Here is a 25815-nt window from a genome sequence, read left to right on the forward strand (position 1 = left end):
GTATAGAGCTAAAGTGTAGGTTGCCTCACCCTCCCAATCTGTTGCTGAGCTAGCGGAACTAGAAGAGTCTGGACGACGTTGATGCTGGTGACTCTGTGGGTTCATGGAACCATCACTGGTAGCTGGTGATACATCCTGTGACAGAATAAATAAACCTTTTATACTATTCAAGAATTAGATGATTTCATGGCTGTAAACAAAGAATTAATAAGCCAAAAAAATCTTCTAAGCACTTCGTTCTATGACTATTAAAAATAAAGATGGTGGGAGGAAATTGAATATGACAACTATATAGTTATATATATATATATATATAACTATATAGTTATATATATATATATATATATATATATATATATATATATATATATATATATATATATATATATATATATATATATAGTCAGGGGCAATATTGCCCTAAATATGGGAATAATATACTGTCACAACAAGACCATTGTTGTGAAAGGAAATAAAACCAAACAAATAGTCCTGGGTAGTCAAAGCAAAAACACTAGAAGACTATCTGAACTGAAAGAAGTCACAATTACAAAATACCTTGGTGTAACACTAGATGATAAACTCTCATGGACAGTACACATCAACTTAACTCTAAATAATGTAGAGGCCTGTTTGTAATAATACAAATGAAAAATATAAGTGATATGATGACAGCTAAAACAGCGTATCAAGCGTTGTTTGAGTCACACCTTCGATATAGAATTGCACTTTGGAGCAGCATTGGAGCAGCAAATATGAAATGCATTCTTGTTCTACAAAAACCAGCAATTAAGATTCTGTGTAATCTGTAACCTAGATAAACTTATACAAGAGCCTTTCAAGAATCAATGATTTTCACAGTGATCAACTTGTACATCCTGGAGACATCCACGTCCACATTAAGAAATAGCTGCTAGAACTGGATCGCAGATTCACCATTACAACACCAGTCACACAAAAAACTAATGCCTACCTACATAACAACTTAGTTCCACATAAAAGAAAACAAGCTATGCCTTGGAATACCTTGTCAAACCTACTGAAAAGTATCAGCTCTTTACCTTAGAACTGAAGAACTGGCTACAAGATTGATTGTTTTATACCATAAATGAATTCTTTCAATATAATTTGTGAAACTTGACTTCTTAACAATTCATTATGACTGTGACACTATACTTATCAAAATGATAGTGTAATAAAGATACTTTTGACTTTGAATCTTACCAACTGACTCGATGTAGGCCTACTCATTCGTTGATTGTTCAACTACTATGTTTTTACTAATTCGGTCTAACAAAACTCCATCAAAGTCATAACACATTAATCTTATCTTTATGAATTATGAGACACAGACAACTGTCCCGATGATTTCTACTCACCAGGGAACAGAAGTCTTTCATCCCAAAAGTCCTATCTTTATGGTCAGATGGTTGAAAACTTTCTTGACAGATATATCTCAGTTTCCATTTGGGAGAATTACTTAGATTTATATAATCAACTTGTTCATGCAAATGTGCTGATATACTTTTATGGTTTAGAATCAAAATTTAACTTCTAAAAATTTGAAACAAATTTTTATAGCATCTTGCCCTATGGTGAGACTAATATTTCTCACATTTATCTTCATCTTAAAGTTTTCATATATATTATGTGCTTTTCAATTTACTGGGGCTCCCATTGTAACTCAAAATACAGTTGATTCATCCCCAGACAGTTAAGAGGTGACTATGTAAATAAAATTATTATATTATTGAAATACAATTATTTATTACTGGTTTAATCCTGCATTTGTCCCAAGGGCTACTAACCTATGGTGGAACAAATATGATTCTAGTAGTGGAAACCAAGTGATATAGGTACTGTACTAATGATGCAGTTAGTGAGTAGAGTACCTGCACACTGCTGTAGAGACTCCTGATCCTGGTCTGGTGAGCAAGAGTCAGTGTGAGGCTCTGTTCTCCTCCCACACCAACAGGAGGGGAGGGAGTAAATGCTGCATCACTCTCTCCTCCACCGCCAGGCCGTCCCACAATCTTGTTCGGGAACACCTACACAATCCATAACTCTGTCACTAACTCAAACATGGACCAGGAAGCCTCAAATCACAATAACATGAACACACGGCATGTAAGTAACGAATTTAAGAGTGTTTGAAATGAAGTGACTGAATTTTTTTATGGCTAATCTGTGTAATTTGTAATTAATGGCAAATTTATCAGTAAATGGCTAATGAATATCCCTATACACAGCAAGTACATTGTAAGGTTTCTAATCATACCACTTTGGATAAGTGGACCTGATTTAGCGCCTCCTAGGCATAGCACCCCTTTGCTCATGAAAGGGGGTACTAAATCAGTGCAGTAACTGTGTCCACTCCTTAGAATAGGGCGGATCCTTATTCAGCGCCTTGACCATTTCCACGATCTATACATATTTTTCATTTTTCTTCCTAAAAAGATTAATTTGGACTATTGCGAGCTTCTTAAAATAAAAATAGATAAATCAGTCCATCTTATTCTTATTTATTTAGATACAACCGCAAGTAAATTAGTTATTGGCTTAATCAAGTAAGTAGCATTGGCTTAAGTTGTATGTTTTTTATATCAATGTGACCATGTGTTACAGCATTTTACATCTAGCAACAATGCGTAAACCAAGCATATTATTTATGTCATTCCACTATAATATACTCAATAAATTACTCAAATATCGCCCTGATGAAGACATGGCAGTTTTTCTCTAATGCCTCTGGTTATATAATTTTCATCTGGATCTATTTTCATCCAAGTAAACTTAATACACCAAGGAAGCCAGTTAGCACAGTTTATAGGTAACAAAGAAGTATTGGCTGTTATGGCACATTATTACTTTTAATTGAAACGGTTTTTAATACAAGAGAACTTCGTACTGCACGTGTTAACAGCTAATAACAACATCAGTGTTTTATTTTTGTAACATTATCGATGGAGTGCATTTTCGAAAATATCCGAAAAGGAGTGCTAAATCAGTGCAGTGACTGTGTCCATGCACTGATAAGCACCCCTTAAAATTGAGGGATAAGCACCACTTGACACTCTACAGCAAGAAACCCACTTACGCCGGAGCCAAGTTCTTCAACCTATTACCAGATGACATGAAGAACCACAACCCCCAACTGCTGAAGCGGCATCTAAAGGACTGGCTGCTAAAAAGACCTTTCTGCTCCATAGAAGAATATTTAAGATGGAAGGACTTCCCAGACTATACCTGACTTCGTCCCACAGCCCACGGACGATATTATACTACTTTCTCATACTTCACTCATTTCTCTGTAACAGTTGTGACGCCATGCTGATCTCCAAGATTATGCAAATAAAGATATTGTCTACTTTCACTGGTTTATTTTCATTTCTGGTAGACGAAAACACAATTACACATGTTATTGAATTGGTCAGTCTAGTTGAGTACAAGTTTGTTGACCATCTCAAACTGTGAGATGGTTGTTGTTCATACTCTGTTATGATTTTGTTCCATGTCTGAACATTTTGATGTGATTTCTGACTTTAAAGCAAGAAACATTTGTCATGGAGATTCTTTGTTTTATATATATATATATATATATATGCATTACCTGTGTCCAAGCTTATAAAATTGAACTGTCAACATTTCTAACACCTATTAAGTTCAATACGAATGTTGAGTTCAGCTCTACTTCACCTTCCATTTAGTACGTTATGGACAAACTTTAACCCTCCGGCTGGCAACGTCGTAAATTACGACTCATTTTTCCCCGCTGTGAACTGGCAGAGTCGTAATATACGACTCATTAAACATCGTCTACTAATTACGTCATAGTTCCGATAATTACCACTCGAATCGCATAAAAGTTATATCACTTTAATCACAAGATCCCAAGCCTTCTAATAATGTATTCATTTATATATATATATATATATATATATATATATATATATATATATATTTGTTCTTTTACTGGCCGCTAAAAGCTCCCGACTACTTCCGCGTGACGCGACTCGACAACTGTTAGTGTTCCAAACAGCTGTTCGGTAATTTTATTTGTAAATCAAAGTGTTTATAACTATGTATTTTCTTTTTGTGCATAAGTAAGTGAACATTTTGCATATTTTAGATTTTTAAATAAAATTAATTTAGAGTTTTTTTTAACGGCATAATATAAAAAAAAGTGTTTTTTGAAAAACAAAGTTTTGAGTTCTGACCATCAAACATCCACCATTATTCAGGTAAGTCAAATTATAATTATGTTTATATTGTACAACACATTCTGCAGAGTAATTTGATGTATAACACTTTTGTGTTTTCTCCAATAATTAATTGTAAAGGATAAAAAATTAAAAACTCTGCACAAAGCTTCAAAACAGGGTGTCAGTCAAGGCTCAAATGCGCGCCAGCCAAAGGGTTAAAGTCTACAAATGATATCTTTCTTGACATATCTTGCCACATTAAACATTTAGATTTTTGTTGATTAAATTGGGTTAAATATCAGTGTTTAAATAATAAAAGTCTACACACCAAGTCACTATAAAATATTGTATGTGTTGGGATAATTAAGCTAGATATGTTAATGTCACATGTTTGAATCTCTTATGGGTGTATTGAGTTTTTTTCAAATTTATTTATTCTGCTAAATCTTTTTGTTACCCATAAGACCAATGTAAAAACATTCGCTAACGCTCAGCAAACTCCTATAGAGTGACATGCACCATCATTGAACTCAGTATTCCTCAAATATAAATAAAGCTTCATGCACAATTTCAAGTCTATAGGTCAGTTTGTTTTCAAAATATCGTGTGGACAGCCAGAAATTAAATTTTTCCAGTCCCACAAGTGATAGGCTTCGTTAAAGCTGAGCCAACCAACCATAGTGTGAGCTATAACTAAGTAAAATTCTCAAAGTTATATGAATTTGGTTATAAATAATTATTTTCATGAAATTGTATTATCTATTGTTTCCTTTTACAATATCATGACTAATAATTACATTAGAAATACTCGTAATAATTAATCATGACGACTATAGTTGTTTATTTATTTATCAACATTCACAATATATCATTATAACTCCGTTAACATAGATTTACTACAAGATTTTTGTTGTGCAAACATTACCTGTTTAGAGTTTAAGATACGGATTGTATTGCTGCTATTACATATAATCAAGAATTTCATTATTGTATTTACTATTTAATTCTATGGCCCAATTATAATGATTGTACATTCTATAATGAAACATAAAATTCCAGTTAGTTATTGTTTAGAGCTACTTTTAGATGGAGGCGATTTAGGTGGCTGTACAGTTAAAACATGAATTTAGGTTTTATAACACAGGACTCAATATTGAGTTGAGAACTGAGGCCACAATTTTAGCTTTGGTATTCCATTTTTGTTATATTTGTCCATCCCAATTTTGTATTTGATTTATTATGTGTATGCGGTTAAGCTAATGAGAAAAATTGATATCCATTTTTTAAATTTTACTTCATTTCCTGCTTGAAGAAGAAATAAAACCTGGAGCACTCCTTACACTTAAGCATTTCAATGGACATCTTGCAACAAAAATTGGAAACTTTTTAAATAAAACTCTGAGTAAAAGTACAATACCTTATTGATGACGGTGTTGGTCTCAGCAGCGCAGGCAGTACGTCCGTCTGGTTCACCTCTTCTACGGACGTAGCTGGTGAAAGCCCCTGGAGCTCCTGAAGCTCTGAGGCCAGGCACCAGAGGCCCACGGGGTAGTGGAGGAGGGGGCAGAGTCCCCGTCTCACCTTCTTCATCGAGAGATGCCAAACTTTCCATGGAGCTTGATGAAGCTAAACTCAGACTCTTTGGTGCTTCTTGGGTATCTGTAATGAAACACACAAAAAATGAATATGGTAATGGAAATAAAGATTTATCCATCACTATATATACAATGAATATATAACACTGAAACAATTTTTTTATGATTGGTAGTGGTTTTCATGTCCTAACCAATTAGGTAGCATACTACAGTGTGCATTTCACACTTGATGGGAAACTGGATGAGAATGCTCATTCTGTAGTTGATTGTAAAATCTCTCGCTCTGACTTGTATGTTTTGAGAATGCCTCAGTACAGGACTGTAGTGTTTGATAAGTCATTCCATCCTTGTAAGTTGTGGAATGCCCTTCCCCAAACAATTACTTCCATCAATAGCAGTTCTTGGTTTGTGGCGAAACTGATATATATCTTAAGCGATTAGCTACTGCAGGTCTGATTTAAAATGCTGTAGGCATGACACTGGCAGAGGGATCAATGTGAGATTGTGTGAAAATTAAAGTTATGATCTATTAGGAATAATTAGTTATAATAACTAGTTTAGTTTTATGCATATATTAAAAGTATAATTTTATTTAATATGTTTTTAAGATTAAGTAGTTAGTTTTTTAATTTGTTAAACTATCATTTACATGTCAAAATATTATATTGATTTATCCATGTTATTTAAATGTAATTATTTCTTTGATTTTAATTCATAAGGTAATATTTAATTTTATTTTATTTGTTAATTCCTTGTCCCAGGTTAAATGTAAGAAAAGACTATGTAGCCATAACTTTGCCTGTATAAATTAAGATTTTTAATTTCATTATATTTTCATGCCCTCACCTCTCCCCCTTTCAAAATTCACAACTCTTCCATTGTGGTGTGTGCTTTTAATTGCTCTTCTCTCAATCTTAGATCACTTGTGGAGCGAGAGATTTGTCCACTCTCTTCTATTTTTGATTTAGTACTCTTCTCTCATTATTAACTCATAATAAATTGTGGTTTTTATCTCTTCCCCTAATTTTAGGCTCTTATAAATTGTGCTATTAATTGCTTCTAGAACTTCCTTGCATTAAAAGCATGCTGCAATATTTTTTCGAATTCAATTATCAAGACATCACTCCACCAAATGTGACTGACCACAAACCAATATATAGTGTGATGGATTACACTTGACTCGCCAAATAAACAAAACTTTCAACATGCTTTTTGTCCAAGGGGGCCGTTATTAACCGTTAGTGCTCGCAGGGCAGGGCCGGCCCGCCGATACGTTGTTTCGCCAAGACCTTGCAGGACGGGGTGGACAGGCCTACAGTGTAGCTGCCACTTACTGCATCATAGACCGAATATTTCACTGAAAGCCAAATATAAACTGACCTTAACATATATTTAGATGCATGATAACATCAAAATAATTGACTTTGATTTAACTGGTTGCTTCCAAACACTTTGAAAAACATAGTTTACAGATCAGCTGTTTTGGTTTATTGCCACAATTGTTATGTGGATTGTAGTCTGATGCGGGTTGTTTGTGTTTACTTTGTTTAACACTTCTGTAACTTTATTCTATTTTCATTGTTCTTTGCAAACAGGAATTCCTTTGTTTCATTTAAGTCATATACTATTGTGTAAGTGATTTTTTTTTTTTACCATGGAACAGGATTATTTGGATCGTTACGAAATAGGTGCAGTCTTAAATGAATATTCAGATGACTATGTAATGATTTTGATAGTGAAGATGATTTTTTATTTGATGATGAAAACTTCACTTATGATGAAAATGTTACTAGTGATCCTCAGAACACTAATTTAGATGGTGACTTGCCATCAACTAGTTCTAATAGGCCTATAACTGCAAGAGTTGCAGTTGATTTGAGATTTTTTACATTTATTTGAAATTATTCATTATACAATATGTTTTTCTTACAGGAATTGAAATTATATGTATATGCATCCACTCAATCAATATATTTGGTACTCTGAAAGAAACATGTAAAAAACATAAATTCTAGGCATTTCCTGCAACTTTTTAAAATAAAAAACTAAAAAAGCGTTTTATAACTTTACATTTTTAAATTTATTTTTGGTTCTCAAACATTGTGTAAATGGATCTCAATTACTCTGATCAAGATTTTTACATGAGTTACTAAATAGCTTTCAAGAATGAAACTGTCCAATCCCTATAAGAGGACAAAATATAAAAAGAAACACCTAAACACCAAATCACTCCTAAACCCACAAATGGTAAATCGATTGGACTACCAGTTTTTGTTGAAAGTAATTCGAGGGCCAAGGGTTAATTCACAAATAACTGTTACGTCAACAAAATCTTCCTTTTGCATGTTTCTTTCTTAGACCCAAAATCAGTTATAAGAAAGCAAACTCTTAATCTGAGCTAGAATATGCCTTCAAACAGCACACTAAAGACAGTAGATATTATAGTGTATGTTGCCATGGCTACAGCATACTTACCAAAGAGAGCAAGAAGTGCCTGCAGAACAAACTGAATGCTGCGCCTGTTGGCTTGTTTGCCTGTTCGTAGTGTAACTTCATCTTGACCCACCTCCATCAAGTCAAATCCTATACAAAGTCACAAAGAAATTATTATAATGTGACAGATAGGATAAAAATCATAAAATTAAACATAATGAAGAAAGTTCATGATACTTTAATGGCTCAGATTTGTGGTTGAATTAGATAAAAATATTTACAGGTTTCAAGTATAAACATTTATTAAATAAACTTGTATGAAACACTTATTAGTGATTACATTTTACATGCACAGGTGCATAAAAAAACAAAGATCTTTGTAGACAGCACATCTGATGTGTGTTATTATATACATTAGAGTTGAGTATGTAAAATTTTTATTTTTGATATTTAGTGAATATTTCAAGATGAGTTCCAGGCATGTATAATACCTTACATAGTATCTTGTTTTTTAATAAATGTTTAATTAAATTAAGAAAGAAAGTTGAAATACAATCATATGTTCAATTACCAACAGTTTAAAAACTCAATGAATATTGTATGGCAATAGTAATTTAATAAATACAATTGAAGCGCATTATGAACTACGTAGAATACATACCTAACGAAGCTAACAACTCGTGAACCCCTGGCACACGCCACAGTTTCACACTGATAGGAATCTCTATGCTCTCAGTTTCCACATTCTTCATGGTGAATTGTCCAATGACTAAGCGTATCACAGCGATAATATCATCTGCCACTTCTATGTTGCTCATCAGCTTGGACAGGGCAGCCAGTGTAGTACTTGTCAAACCTATCACCAACCAATAAATCAGTACATTACAGTAAAAAGTGTATCACGCCTCTTAGTTTAAAACTGGTTAGTTTTCTTAAATTATTGGTTGTATATTTGGTTAGTTATATAGTCCGTTGTTGTTTGTAATACCTTTAATGATTTATTTGTTATATCTGATATTAAGCAAGTACTTCAAGTACTCTCTTCACAATGTCACTATGCTTTAGAACAAACAAATTACAACGATCTCAAGAAATTTGTTATTTTTCAAAACAAATTCCTTTTATGTCATAATAACATTATAATTCACATGTAATTAAGTACTCATTTTATAAATTCTAAAAGTAATCACCTACTTAAACAATGTATTTGTAATTTTTTATGTTAGATAAATATAGAGATTGTGCTTCCAGTTCTAACAAATTCTGACTTATAGATCTAGAACTAGTTATTACAGACCCGTTTCCTTTTACAATTTCTTCTTTTACAACTGTTCAGTGACTTACTAATACTTAACTTCTTTTTAATTCAATACGAAAATGCTATATAACAAAAAGTAATTTTTATGAAAGGAAAATCTGTAACAGTACGTGTCATGTGTAATGTTCATTCAATATTAATGCAGTTAAAAATATACAAATACATTTTTGGATCTGCCCAGAAGTATTAGATTGCTCAATTTTAAACAGCTTAACTAAAGGACGTCCACAGACCTTGATAATCTGAATATTGGAAATTATGTATCAACCTTTTTTAGTATTGTGAAAAATACTTGAATTCCCAGAAAGTGTTTTGAGTCGCTTGGTTCTGATTCTTCAATGTTGGTTTCAAACTTACAAGGTTTTATGTTTCACTAGCACAATTTGTCGTTATTGTAGACATATACGTATTTTAAAGGACATTTCCAACTCGAAGTTGCTTCAGCAAAACATTGATACTTGCAAATCTAATTCAGTCTGATCCTGATCAGCATGATATTTAAACAGATTAAATTATAAGTTTCAAAAAGGGGAGAACAAATTTTATTTCTGTACAATGTATGAGGGAGTTATAATAAAGTGTAAAAACAGCTGTTTTAAAATTTTTTGGTGCACCTTGTGCATAAGGTTAATTGTAATTACAAACACTTTATGATAAAATAATCAGGATTCTGAGACCTTTTTTTGAATGAAGTGTAACATAACCTGTGTTTAGATTAAAAATTTTGAAAAACGCCCCTTATCCCCCAAACATTGTAAGTTTGGGACTTGTAACAAGAATTACAAACTCTTTATGTAGAATTTATTCACGAACAAGGTTTATTTGAAATGAAAACAGAACTTGGGACATTTTGCATTATATGTTACAGGGAGAGAACAATACATTTTGGGGATTGTAATCTATCCTCTTCTTAAGTTGTAAAAGACTTAATACATAGGGTTCAGCAATCACAAATCAATATATGGTGATCAACTCACCAAAGTCAGCATTATCAAAACATCTTGAGTTGAAAATAATTTCCGATCTTTGTGGGGTCGAAAATGGGGGGGGGGTTACAATTTTAATAAAGATTCTAATTCAATCCATTTAACCAATACAGGTGGTCTCATCCTCTAAGATTAAACCAACATGCTGGAGATTAGAGTTTGTACTCAATCAGATGTCATAAAGGAACACTTGTGATGACCTCTTTAGGTATTGGCTGTTTATTGAATGTCTACTCATTTATCTACTTTTCAATATATTTTACATTAAATTTACTTAATGCATAATAATAAACTGAACATGTTAAATATTTCCAAACTGCAAGAAAGTTATTTCTCCAAAATTGAAGTTATTTTTGTATATTATAACACAGAAGAAAAACTGAAAAATAATATTAAGAAATAGAATACGAGGCATGTTTTTAAAGTAAGTACCAATTTTAAATTACGCCGCCGCAGCACTGCAGTTGCCGTTTAGCGCATGAGCGTAATGTAGCTACATCAGTTGGGAAGCCATTACAACGCCGTTTGATCGAGTGTTTGTTTGTTTACGTGATTTTAAAATGCCGCTGACTATCGAGAATCCCGCCGACTGTGAAGTGCGTGCTGTGATTCGTTTTCTCTGTGCTAAAGGCTTAAAAGCAATTGACATTCATCGACAAATTAGTGAAGTTTATGGTGAAAACATATGAGTGATCTATATAAAAATGGTGCGGAAATGGGTTAGGGCCTTCAAAGATGGCCGCACAAATGTTCATGATGAGGAGCGAAGTGGGCGACCTTCAGTCATTACCGATGATCTCATTCAAAAAGTGGACTGTAAAGTGAAAGGGAACAGACGGTTCACAATTTCGTCCTTAGCTGAAAAATTTCCTGCTGTATCAAGAAGTGTTCTCTACGAAATTGTGTCCGAACGTTTAAATTATCGGAAACTGTGTTCACGGTGGGTACAGAAAATGTTGAATGATGAGCACAAAACCAAACGATTGGGCAGTGCATTGAGCTTTCTCGAGCGTTACAGTAATGAGGGCGATGATTTTTTAAGCCATATCGTTAAAGGCGATGAAACGTGGGTAGCCTATGTTACACCACAATCAAAACAACAGTCAATGGAATGGCGGCATTCAACATCCCCTAGGAAAGTCAAATTCAAGCAAACAATTTCTGCCTAGAAAATCATGTGCACTGTCTTTTGGGACAGACAGGGTGTGTTGTTGGTCAATTTTCTGCCTCGTGTTGAAACAATTAATGCAGCCGCATACTGTGAAACTTTAAAAAAAACTGCGCAGAGCAATTCAAAACAAAAGGTGTGACATGCTGAGTGCAGGCGTCGTTTTGCTCCACGATAATGCTCGTCCACATTCAGCAAATCGAACGCAAGAGCTCATCACTTTATTTGGCTGGGAACAATTGGACCATCCTGCATACAGTCCCGATCTAGCACCTAGCGACTACCATTTGTTTCTACACTTGAAGACACATTTGGCGGGGAAGCGTCATTCCAATGATGAAGAAGTAAAAACGTCTGTGCAACAGTGGTTGTCCAGTCTGGCGGCAAGCTTCTTTGACGGCGGCATACAAAAGCTGGTCCCAAGATAAGACTAGTGCCTTTATAATAATGGAAATTATGTAGAGAAGTAGAGGAAATAATGCTCTTTCAGGTAAATAAAGTTTTGTTTGAAAAATTTACTTAGATTTTTTAATATCAAAATGGTACATAATTAAAAAACATGCCTCGTAATTAAGAAAATAATGAAAAATTAAATGAATAACTGGAATGTTGAAAATTAAATAAAAAAATCTTTTGGGAAATGATCATTCTTTTTGGGGCTCTATAAGAATTTATAGTATTATATTTATGTTGTTAACTCACACACGGTTTATTTTAACTAATTTTTAAAACCTATAATTGCTATTTTAATATTTACTGAAGTTATATAGTAACACATATAACTTGACTCAACATTTAAGTATACTCAACTAATTCAAAGTACTCAAATGATTCATACGAAAATAGTGGTATCGCACACTTCCACCACTAATAATGTTCAAATACATGCAACATATTCTTCTCTGAATATACAATGTTCCGATCCTGAGCAACTTAAGACAATTGTTAGGCTAACCTAAGAGAGCTTGCAAGCTGGCACTGCACTGTGTTAGCCTCTCCTCTGGGTCGCTCTGAGGGAAGAAGACCGAAGAAGGGATGCCATTGGCTGCAGGCTCGAACCTAAACCCTACTGACTGCAGAAGCTCCTTCCAACCGTTGACGTGGCCCACCTTGTGTGCAAACATGTGCAATATCTACATTAATGGTACAGTTTTCTCACTTCTGCAAGAGACTATCTTATACTATAAACATATTTCAATGTAGTGTTATCTTTACTGAATTAATGGTCAAGCTCAAATTCAAACAGTTTTGTGGTAATTTAAACATGATTTGCCCACCAGTGTCGTAGTCTATTATTTCCAAGAATTGTAGCCTTCAGTAAATCAATTGTGCACTGTACACTTATTCACTCAACAAATAATTCAGTAGCATTCATCAACATGTAGAAGGCATAATTTACTAAAGAAAAGAAGATCTGTAAATTACACAATTTTATAATGAACTGATGAACATAATACACAGTAAAATTATGCTGTATGATGGACTATGAATTAAAACCGCAATAGATTCCTCTAATATCACAAGTTTTTATTTAATAATGTGGCATTAGTGAAGAATAGGAAAGTACTGTGAAAATAATCTATTGAAATCAGTAACGTTAAGATTAAAAATGGTTAAATATTGCTATATCCTTTCCTTATTGGGTTAACAAAAGATTAAAACATCGGATCAACCATAGCAGCTTGGCTTGATGGTAACACAAATCTGTTAGTGTTAAATATTGCAACAGCATTTACAGTATGCCATCTTGACTAAACTAATCTTTAATAATTAGTTAATAGTTACCTTGTTCTCTATACTCTTTTGTGTAGTATACATTGCATTCTTTTGTCCTCTGTGTATTCTTTGGAGTGATTTTTCAACCTAAAAAATACAATACTTATTTTAACCATGTTACTCATTCACTTATACTAAAAACTGAAATTTATAATGATTTCAATCTGACATATATTTTACTGCTCCAAGACAATGATACTGAAATTATACATAATAAATAAGAATATTACTGTAATTTACCAGCAACTACCAATTTTCCTGTCAATATGTTTAATAAACAGTCATGAGTTTACATGTCAGATAAGTCTATTAAAAGTAACACCAAACTATAAAATCATGATGTGATGCCTCTGTGAACCAGCAACAATTACTCACTAAAAATCTATAAAAGTGACTAAGCAAAAAGATTTTTCATAATATTTCAAAAAAAGTTTTTTTACTAAACAATTATTACATTTCATTGGTGTAATTAAATATTTTATCCAAGCAAAATAAATTTATAATTTTTAAATTCCAGAAAGAAAACAATTAGCAGTAATTTAATTTGCATGTGTAATAAACACATGTAACTTAAATGCAAAATAAAATGATGTAGCAATACAATTAAATCTACCCTCTTATATAGTATAGAGGGTAGATTTATTTATAAAATCCCAACTTAATATTAAATTTCATATAATTATTAAATATATCAACCTTCTTTCTAATAAGAGAAAGAAAGAAGGTTGAATTAACAATTATGACATACAGTAAGTAATAATGAATATTAATAGAATTAATCTATAGTATGAACTAATAAACATTTTAGAATTAAATAAATGTTAAAATCAATTTAAAATTATGATTATAAATGACAAAGCTAATAATTATATTCAATTAAATTTTAATTTAATATTGAATATTCCATATGCATAAATATGAGTAATATAGTTTAAGTAATTAAGAAATTTATATTAATCCCAACTTAATATTAAATTTCATATAATTATTAAATATATCAACCTTCTTTCTAATAAGAGAAAGAAAGAAGGTTGAATTAACAATTATGACATACAGTAAGTAATAATGAATATTAATAGAATTAATCTATAGTATGAACTAATAAACATTTTAGAATTAAATAAATGTTAAAATCAATTTAAAATTATGATTATAAATGACAAAGCTAATAATTATATTCAATTAAATTTTAATTTAATATTGAATATTCCATATGCATAAATATGAGTAATATAGTTTAAGTAATTAAGAAATTTATATTAATCCCAACTTAATATTAAATTTCATATAATTATTAAATATATCAACCTTCTTTCTAATAAGAGAAAGAAAGAAGGTTGAATTAACAATTATGACATACAGTAAGTAATAATGAATATTAATAGAATTAATCTATAGTATGAACTAATAAACATTTTAGAATTAAATAAATGTTAAAATCAATTTAAAATTATGATTATAAATGACAAAGCTAATAATTATATTCAATTAAATTTTAATTTAATATTGAATATTCCATATGCATAAATATGAGTAATATAGTTTAAGTAATTAAGAAATTTATATTAATCCCAACTTAATATTAAATTTCATATAATTATGATTATAAATGACAAAGCTAATAATTATATTCAATTAAATTTTAATTTAATATTGAATATTCCATATGCATAAATATGAGTAATATAGTTTAAGTAATTAAGAAATTTATATTAATCCCAACTTAATATTAAATTTCATATAATTATTAAATATATCAACCTTCTTTCTAATAAGAGAAAGAAAGAAGGTTGAATTAACAATTATGACATACAGTAAGTAATAATGAATATTAATAGAATTAATCTATAGTATGAACTAATAAAACATTTTAGAATTAAATAAATGTTAAAATCAATTTAAAATTATGATTTTAAATGACAAAGCTAATAATTATATTCAATTAAATTTTAATTTAATATTGAATATTCCATATGCATAAATATGAGTAATATAATTTAAGTAATTAAGAAATTTATATTAATCCCAACTTAATATTAAATTTCATATAATTATTAAATATATCAACCTTCTTTCTAATAAGAGAAAGAAAGAAGGTTGAATTAACAATTATGACATACAGTAAGTAATAATGAATATTAATAGAATTAATCTATAGTATGAACTAATAAAACATTTTAGAATTAAATAAATGTTAAAATCAATTTAAAATTATGATTATAAATGACAAAGCTAATAATTATATGAAATTTAATATTAAGTTGGGATTAATATAAATTTCTTAATTACTTAAATTATATTACTCATATTTATGCATATGGAATATTCAATATTAAATTAAAATTTAATTGAATATAATTATTAGCTTTGTCATTTATAATCATAATTTTAAATTGATTTTAACATTTATTTAATTCTAAAATGTTTTATTAGTTCATACTATAGATTAATTCTATTAATATTCATTATTACTTACTGTATGTCATAATTGTTAATTCAACCTTCTTTCTTTCTCTTATTAGAAAGAAGGTTGATATATTTAATAATTATATGAAATTTAATATTAAGTTGGGATTAATATAAATTTCTTAATTACTTAAACTATATTACTCATATTTATGCATATGGAATATTCAATATTAAATTAAAATTTAATTGAATATAATTATTAGCTTTGTCATTTATAATCATAATTATATGAAATTTAATATTAAGTTGGGATTAATATAAATTTCTTAATTACTTAAACTATATTACTCATATTTATGCATATGGAATATTCAATATTAAATTAAAATTTAATTGAATATAATTATTAGCTTTGTCATTTATAATCATAATTTTAAATTGATTTTAACATTTATTTAATTCTAAAATGTTTATTAGTTCATACTATAGATTAATTCTATTAATATTCATTATTACTTACTGTATGTCATAATTGTTAATTCAACCTTCTTTCTTTCTCTTATTAGAAAGAAGGTTGATATATTTAATAATTATATGAAATTTAATATTAAGTTGGGATTAATATAAATTTCTTAATTACTTAAACTATATTACTCATATTTATGCATATGGAATATTCAATATTAAATTAAAATTTAATTGAATATAATTATTAGCTTTGTCATTTATAATCATAATTTTAAATTGATTTTAACATTTATTTAATTCTAAAATGTTTTATTAGTTCATACTATAGATTAATTCTATTAATATTCATTATTACTTATTGTATGTCATAATTGTTAATTCAACCTTCTTTCTTTCTCTTATTAGAAAGAAGGTTGATATATTTAATAATTATATGAAATTTAATATTAAGTTGAGATTAATATAAATTTCTTAATTACTTAAACTATATTACTCATATTTATGCATATTTAATATTCAATATTAAATTAAAATTTAATTGAATATAATTATTAGCTTTGTCATTTATAATCATAATTATATGAAATTTAATATTAAAAAGTAAAAAAAAAAAGTAAAGAATGTCTTATTTTACCAGGCGAAGTTAGGGCTAAGAAGCCCTCTCTAACACTTAACCTGGGATTAATATAAATTTCTTAATTACTTAAACTATATTACTCATATTTATGCATATGGAATATTCAATATTAAATTAAAATTTAATTGAATATAATTATTAGCTTTGTCATTTATAATCATAATTTTAAATTGATTTTAACATTTATTTAATTCTAAAATGTTTTATTAGTTCATACTATAGATTAATTCTATTAATATTCATTATTACTTACTGTATGTCATAATTGTTAATTCAACCTTCTTTCTTTCTCTTATTAGAAAGAAGGTTGATATATTTAATAATTATATGAAATTTAATATTAAGTTGGGATTAATATAAATTTCTTAATTATTTGATTAAATTTTTCTTGGTCTTATTTTTATAACTTATATTTAGTTTTATTTCCTATTTTCTTTTATTGCCTTAATAAAGTTTGATTCTTTCTTTTTTATTAGTTTGTTAGATTGATTATATGAATAACTATTAAATTAATTTTTATTCAGTAATTAGTATTAATTTTAATTTTATTTTTGATTTAGATATTTAATTAGGTTTGGTTAAATTTGTGCCAGCATTCGCGGTTAGACAATTAATCCAAGTTAATATTTTAGGTTAAGTATTTTATTTGAATTTAATTTTTTTTTGCTTAGGTGGAATTTGTATTTAAATTAATTTCTATTTTTTTGTAATGCGAAATTTATTTTTTAAACTAGGATTAGATACCCTATTATTGTAAATTTAAATTTTATTCCTGAATAGTATTAGTTATGTTCTTTTAAACTCGAAGAATTTGGCGGTAAATTAATCTTACTAGAGGAACCTGTTTTTTAATTGATAAACCACGATTTTTTATACTTAAATTAAATTTGTATATCTCTATAATTTGGAGTGTGTTTTAAGATTTATTCTCTTTTACTTTTAAAGATTTATATTAGGTCAAGGTGCAGTTTTATTTAAGTAAACATGGGTTACTTTAATTATAAATTATTAGGATAATAATTTTTATAATTATTTTGAATAAGGATTTAGTAGTAATTTCGAATAAATATTCGTTTTGAATTTTGTTCTAATTTATGTACATATCGCCCGTCACTCTCAATAATATGGGATAAGTCGTAACAAAGTAGTTTTACCGGAAGGTGAAGCTAGAAAGTCAGATAGTAGCTTATATTAAAGCTTATTATTTACATTAATACAAAAATTTATTAATTTTATCTGATAATATTTTCTTATTTTTATTTATTTTTATTATAATATTATTTTATTTTTTTTAGTACTATTATTAAAATAATTTTTATTTTTAACTGATTAGGTTTTTATTATTATTTTTAATTCATTTTTAGTACCTTTTGTATCATGGTTGATTTAATATCTTATTTATAATTTTTTTCCCGAAAATTAGATATTTATTTTTATATTTTTTTTAATGTTTTATATTTATTTATAATTTAAAAATGGTAATTAAAAGTTAATCGTTCTTTTTATATCTGGTTACTTTAGAAATTAATTTAATTAAGGATTGATGGTTGAGTTTTATTTAAAATTTGTTTTTCTTAAATTTCTTAGGATAAGCTAAGTTTTTATTTAAAATTTTTTTTTATTCAATTTTACAGCTTTAATATTATGCATTTTTAGTTTTTAATATATTAATTTATTTAAATTTAATTTTTTTATATTTATTTTTTTATAAGGTTTATTTATTGAATAAAATTTTATTTTAAATACTGATTAAATTAGTATAATTTTAATTTATATTTTATGAACTCGACATATTTAATTTTCAACTGTTTATCAAAAACATTTCTTTTAGGAAAATTTTAAAAGTAAATTCTGCCCTATGATTATTTAAATGGCTGCAGTATTCTGACTGTGCAAAGGTAGCATAATAATTAGTCTTTTAATTGAAGGCTGGTATGAATGAATAGATGAGGGATTAATTTTATTTTTTTTAATTTTATAATTTGATTTTTAGGTAAAAAAGCCTAATTTTTTTTTGGGACGATAAGACCCTATAGAACTTTAATTTTAATAAGTTTTATGTATTTTTTAGTAAATTTATTTTTTAATTTTATTAATTTTTTTTCTGGGGCGGAAGATAAATTTGACTTTATTTTTTTAATTCATTTAATTTATGTAATTTAGATCCAATAATGATTTTAAGATTAAGTTACCTTAGGGATAACAGCGTTATTTTAATGAGGAGTTCTTATCTATATTAAAGTTTGTGACCTCGATGTTGAATTAAGATTAGATTGAGGGGCAGGTTTTTCATTTCTAAGTCTGTTCGACTTTTAAATTCTTACATGATTTGAGTTCAAACCGGTGTAAGCCAGGTTGGTTTCTATCTAGAAATATTAAGATTTTTTTAGTACGAAAGGACCATTAAATCCAATTTATATTGTGTTGAAATAATGCTAGATTGGCAGATTTTAGTGCAATAAATTTAGAATTTATAAAAATGATTAATTCATATCTAGTAATTTTTTTTATTACATCTTTAATTTTAATTATTTTAGTAATAGTTTCTGTCGGTTTTTTTTACTTTATTAGAACGCAAGGTTCTAAGTTATATACAGATTCGTAAAGGTCCAAATAAAGTAGGTTTTATGGGTTTATTACAACCTTTTAGAGATGGTATTAAGCTTTTTTTAAAGGAGCAGGTTTGACCAATTAATTCTAATTCATTAATTTATTATTTATGCCCTTTATTTAGTTTAATTCAATCTTTATTTATTTGGTGTTTATTTCCTTTTTATTGAAATTGTATTAGATTTGTTTTTGGTATGTTATTTTTTTTATGTTGTTCTAGACTTAGAATTTATGGTCTTATTATTTGTGGCTGATCTTCAAATAGAAGTTATTCTATGTTAGGGTGTATTCGTAGAATTTCACAGGCTATTTCTTATAAGGTTTCATTATCTTTAATTATATTATGTTTTTTTTTAATAATTAATGGTTACAATTTTATTAATTTTTTTGTTTTTCAGGTTAGTAGATGATTTTTTTTTTGTTCAGTTCCTATATTTTTATGCTGATTTTCTTGTTGTTTAGCTGAGAGAAATCGTACTCCATTTGATTTTTCTGAAGGGGAAAGTGAATTAGTTTCTGGATTTAATATTGAGTATGGTTCTGGTGGATTTGCTTTATTATTTATTTCTGAATATGCTAGTATTATTTTTATTTCTAGTTTAACTGTTATTATTTTTTTTGGGGGTGATTTTTATAGATTTATTTTTTTTATTAAGTTAATTTTTTTTTGTTTTTTATTTATTTGAGTTCGTTGTTCTTTTCCTCGGTTTCGTTATGATAAACTGATATATTTAGCATGGAAGTGCTATCTTCCTATTTCTTTAAGTTTTATTATTTTTTTTGTTTTTATTAAGGTTTTAGTCTTTTATCATTTTTTTTTGTAAAGTTATTAAATTTCTCTTTCTTATATTTTCAAAATATAAACTTTATATAAGCTAAATAACTATTTAATAATTTTATCTCATATTTTTGAAATTAATGGATCTCTAATAAAGTAAATAAAATATATAACTGTTAATATTATTCCTGTTTCTGTATATGGTAGTTCTACAGGTCGTGCTCCAATTCATGTTAGTAGAATTACTGTTGAAGAAAATATTCAAAAGTTGATTTGATTAATTGGATAAAATTCAATTCCTTTAAATTTTATTTTTATGGAGAATGGTAAAATTATTAAAATTAAAATTGATAAAAATAATGCTATCACCCCTCCTAATTTATTGGGAATTGACCGTAGAATTGCATATGCAAATAAGAAGTATCATTCAGGTTGAATGTGAATTGGGGTTACCATAGGGTTTGCAGGAGTAAAATTATCTGGGTCTGATAAGATGTAAGGTTCAGTTATATTTAAAATTAGAAGTATAGTAATGATAATTGAAAATCCTATTAAGTCTTTAATTGAGAAATATGGGTGAAATGGAATTTTATCAATGTTTGAGTTAATCCCAATTGGGTTATTTGAACCTGTTATATGAAGAAAAAATAGATGAATAATTGTTATTATTGCAATAATAAATGGTAAAAGAAAATGAAGTCTAAAAAATCGTGATAGTGTTGCATTATCTACAGCGAATCCTCCTCAAATTCAGTTAACTAATATTCTTCCAATGTAAGGGAGCGCTGACAATAAGTTTGTAATAACAGTTGCTCCTCAAAAAGATATTTGACCTCATGGTAAAACGTACCCTAAGAATGCTGTAGCTATTGTTAATAATATAATTATTACTCCTACTATCCATGTTTTAATAAACTTGTATGACCCATAATATATACCTCGTCCTGTATGTAAATATATGCAGATAAAAAATATTGATGCACCATTTGAATGGATTGTTCGCATTAATCAACCGTAATTTACATCTCGAGTAATGTGATTTACTCTATTAAATGCTATTTCAATATTTGATGTATAATGTATTGATAATAAAATACCTGTAATTAGTTGAATAGTTAAGCATAAACCTAAAATTGATCCAAAATTTCATCATGATGATAAATTTAAAGGAGCTGGTAAATCAATTAGTGAGTAATTAATAATTTTAATAATTGGGTTATTTTTTCGTATTGGCTTATTCATAAGTTTTTTTTCGTAAAGGGCCTTCGTGTAATTTGACAATTTTTGTTGTGGAAATTATAGTTAATAGTAAAAATATTACTATAATTATAGTAATGATTATTGATTTTTCATTGTATAATTTGATTATTGAAATTTTTTCTATTGGGCTATTTTCTGATAATTCCAGTTTATCTATTACTTGATTTTCATTTATTATTTCACTAACTTATTTTCTGTATTTGACCCCTGTACAGGGTATTCTTCAATAAATTGAATAAGAACATTTATTTTTATGTTTTTAATTCCATTAAAATTTTGACTTATACCCAATAAAATTTCATTATTATTCAATTCATTACTTAGTATTTTACATAATGAAAATAAATCATTCATAAAATTAAAAGGAACAAGATTAATCATAATAAGATTATTTATTTTAATTTTATTTAATAATTTAATAGGATTACTTCCTTATATCTTTACATCATCTTCTCATTTATTATTTTGTTTATCATTGGCACTACCATTATGACTTTCACTTATAATTTATGGTTGAGTTAATAAGACAAATCATATATTTATTCATTTAGTACCTACTGGTACACCAGGAATTTTAATGCCATTTATAGTTCTTATTGAAACGATTAGAAATTTAATTCGGCCTGGTTCATTAGCAGTGCGATTAACAGCAAATATAATTGCAGGGCATTTATTAATGTCACTTTTGGGAAACAATGCAACAAATTATTATATAATTTTAATATTAATAATCATATTTATAATTTTAATAACATTTGAACTTGCAGTAGCTATTATTCAATCATATGTATTTATAACACTTATAAACCTATATTCTAGAGAAATTTAAAATGAATAACCACCCATTTCATTTAGTTGATAATAGTCCCTGACCTATTATTGGATCAATTGGAGTCATAACCATTACTTCAGGCATAGTAATATGATTCCACAAATTTAATATAATATTATTCATCCTAGGATTTATTATTGTAATTTTAACAATAATTCAATGATGACGTGATGTAACACGGGAAGCCACATTTCAAGGATTACATACCAAAAAAGTTTCATTAAGAATAAAATGAGGAATAGTATTATTTATTGTATCTGAAGTATTATTTTTTTCTTCATTTTTTTGATCATTTTTTCATAGAAGATTATCACCAACAATTGAAATTGGGTTACAGTGACCCCCAATTGGAATTAAAACATTTAATCCTATAAATATTCCTTTATTAAATACTATAATTTTATTATATTCTGGTATTACAATAACATGAGCTCATAATGCATTAATTAATAAAAATTATACACAAGTAGTTCAAAGAATAATTGTTACAGTAATTATAGGAATATATTTTACTGCTTTACAAACATATGAATATATTGAATCTCCTTTCTGTATTTCTGATTCAATTTATGGCAGCACATTTTTTATAAGAACAGGATTTCACGGAATTCATGTAATTATTGGAACAATTTTTATTATTGTATCATTACTCCGAATATTAAAATTACATTTTTCAAGAACTCACCACGTGGGATTTGAAGCATCAGCTTGATATTGACATTTTGTTGATGTTGTTTGACTATTCTTATATATTTCAATTTACTGATGAGGTAGATAATTCATTTATTATAAAAAGTATATCAGGCTTCCAACTTGAAGGTTTATTAATTAAAATGAGTAATAAATTTAACTATAATTTTTTTTTTATTACTATAATCCTTTTATTAATTATTATAATATTAATTATTATAATTGGAAAAAAAAAGTATTATTGAATACCAAAAATCAACTCCATTTGAATGTGGGTTTAATCCAATTTCTCATAAACGATTACCATTTTCAATTCATTTTTTCTTAATTGCTGTTTTATTTTTAATTTTTGACATTGAAATCATCATCATTTTACCTATAATTTTAACTATATATAATGTAAATATAATAACATGATTATTAACTTCAATTATATTCATTTTAATTTTAATAATTGGTTTATACCATGAATGATATAATGGAATATTAAATTGAGCTAAATAGGATTATATTTAATTATAATATTTGATTTGCATTCAAAAGGTGCTTAATAAGCTAATCTTAACATAGAAGTAAAAAATTTACATTTAGTTTCGACCTAAAATTAGGAATAAATTTCCCATGTTTTAGTTAAAGCCAAAATTAGAGGCATCTTATTGTTAATAAGAATAATGAATTTTTTCTAACTAAAAGAGGTTAAGTTAAAGAGATAGCTGCTAACTAATTTCTTAAGCGGTTCAATTCCGTTTACCTCTTATCCATATAGTTTAAAAAACATTTTATTTTCATTAAAAAAAAGGAATTTAATTCCTATGGATTGTTACTAGAAATATAATCACCTTAATATCTTCAATATCATGCTCTAATTAAGCTATAGTAACAAATTAAAATTATAAATCAAATTAAAAATGTTAATAAAAAAACCTTTAAATTATTTATAGAATAAAATTGAATAAAATTTGATAGATTTAATAAATAATAAGAAATACCTATAGGACCATAGTATTCACTTCATATTAAAGAATTAGATTTTGAATTTTCAGAAAATAAATAAACATTTTTATATAAAAAATTTAAATATCTAGATATAAATCACATGTTGCCATTAAATAAATAATAAGACATATTAAAATAGTAATTAAATTTACAAGATTCTATACCTAATCAAATACCTATTAAAACTAATAGTAAAGAAGCTATTTTAAGCTTTATCGGAAGTAAAATAAAATAGAAATCAAAATTTATTAATCAAAGCATTATACATCCAGTGAAAATCGAAAATAAAGTTAAAATAAAAATTCTTAATTTTATATATAAATATTCATCATAAATAAAATTTATACTAATAAACTTATTATTATGAATCATTGAATAATAAAATAAACGAAATCTATAAAAAGCGGTTAAACCTAGAGAAAAATAAAAAATTACAAAAACTAAGTAATTTAATTGATTTCTTACTATATATTCAATAATTATATCCTTAGAATAAAACCCAGATAAAAATGGAATTCCACATAAAGTTAAATTAGCAATATTAAAACAAGAAGTTGTAAAAGGTATTAATATACATACTGATCCCATTAATCGAATATCTTGATTATCATTTATATAAAAAATAAAAATACCTGAACAAAGAAATAATAGAGATTTAAATATAGCATGTCTTAATAAATGAAAAAATGATAAATCAAGAAGACCTAAGAATAAAGAACTTATCATTAAACCTAATTGGCTTAGAGTAGATAAAGCAATAATTTTTTTTAAATCAAATTCATAAATTGCACAAATAGAAGAAAAAGTTATAGTTATCAAACTAATAAATAAAAATATATAATTATTAAAATTGAAACTATTATAAAAACGAATTAATAGATAAACTCCAGCTGTAACTAAAGTAGACGAATGAACTAATGAAGAAACAGGTGTTGGAGCTGCTATGGCAGCAGGTAGTCAACAAGAAAAAGGAATTTGAGCTCTCTTTGTAAAACAAGAAATAGTTATTAAATAAAAAATATATTCATTATAATAATCTAAGTAATACATAAAATGTCATCCCCCATAAGATATAATTCAACAAGCAGAAATTAATAAACCAATATCACCAATTCGATTAGTTAAACAAGTAATTATTCCAGCTAAATATCTTTTCATTGAATTATAGTAAATAACTAAACAATAAGATACAAGACCTAACCCATCCCAACCTAAAAGAATTCTAATTAAATTAGGTCTGATAATTATTAAAATTATACTAAAAACAAATAAAATAACTAAAAACAAAAAACGATTTCTATTATAATAACCAAAACCTATATAATCAGAACTGTATAAAACAACCATTGAAGAAATTAATATAACAACTGATGAAAAAGAAATAGATACTCAATCAAAAATTATTAAATAATTAATTCTCAAAGAATTAATTAATAGAATATTCCACTCCAATATTAAAAATATTCCATTATATATAAAATATAAAGAAGAAATAAATAAGAAAACAGAAAAAATAAATAAAATCAAAAATCAATATAAGTAAACATTTAATTTTAACAAAATTTAAGGTAATATACATCTAAGAAACCACAACTCTTTATTTTTTTTTTAAACTACTTAAATTATCAAAAAATACAATCTATAAATAAAATAATTA

The 25815-nt window shown here is 27.3% G+C and overlaps 1 protein-coding gene and 1 pseudogene across 2 annotated transcripts in view; both read right to left on the reverse strand.

Moving 5' to 3' along the window:
- Positions 1–25815, reverse strand: part of LOC124369445 (tetratricopeptide repeat protein 28) — a 129830-nt gene that overhangs the window by 8725 nt on the left and 95290 nt on the right. The window contains exons 25-31 of one of the 2 annotated variants that reach the window (XM_046827451.1): positions 13488–13565; positions 12658–12811; positions 8892–9086; positions 8273–8380; positions 5620–5861; positions 1893–2048; positions 30–135 (exon numbers count right to left, since the gene is read on the reverse strand). In XM_046827451.1, coding sequence (XP_046683407.1) covers positions 30–135; positions 1893–2048; positions 5620–5861; positions 8273–8380; positions 8892–9086; positions 12658–12811; positions 13488–13565 — 1039 coding nt within the window. Of the gene's footprint in view, positions 1–29; positions 136–1892; positions 2049–5619; positions 5862–8272; positions 8381–8891; positions 9087–12657; positions 12836–13487; positions 13566–25815 lie in introns of both variants that reach the window. The other variant, XM_046827450.1, reaches the window with a different exon arrangement.
- On the reverse strand, positions 20487–21788 carry LOC124369446 (annotated as a pseudogene).

Source organism: Homalodisca vitripennis, chromosome X (genome assembly GCF_021130785.1).
Source record: "Homalodisca vitripennis isolate AUS2020 chromosome X, UT_GWSS_2.1, whole genome shotgun sequence".
In the NCBI taxonomy this organism is placed as follows: Eukaryota; Metazoa; Arthropoda; class Insecta; order Hemiptera; family Cicadellidae; genus Homalodisca; species Homalodisca vitripennis.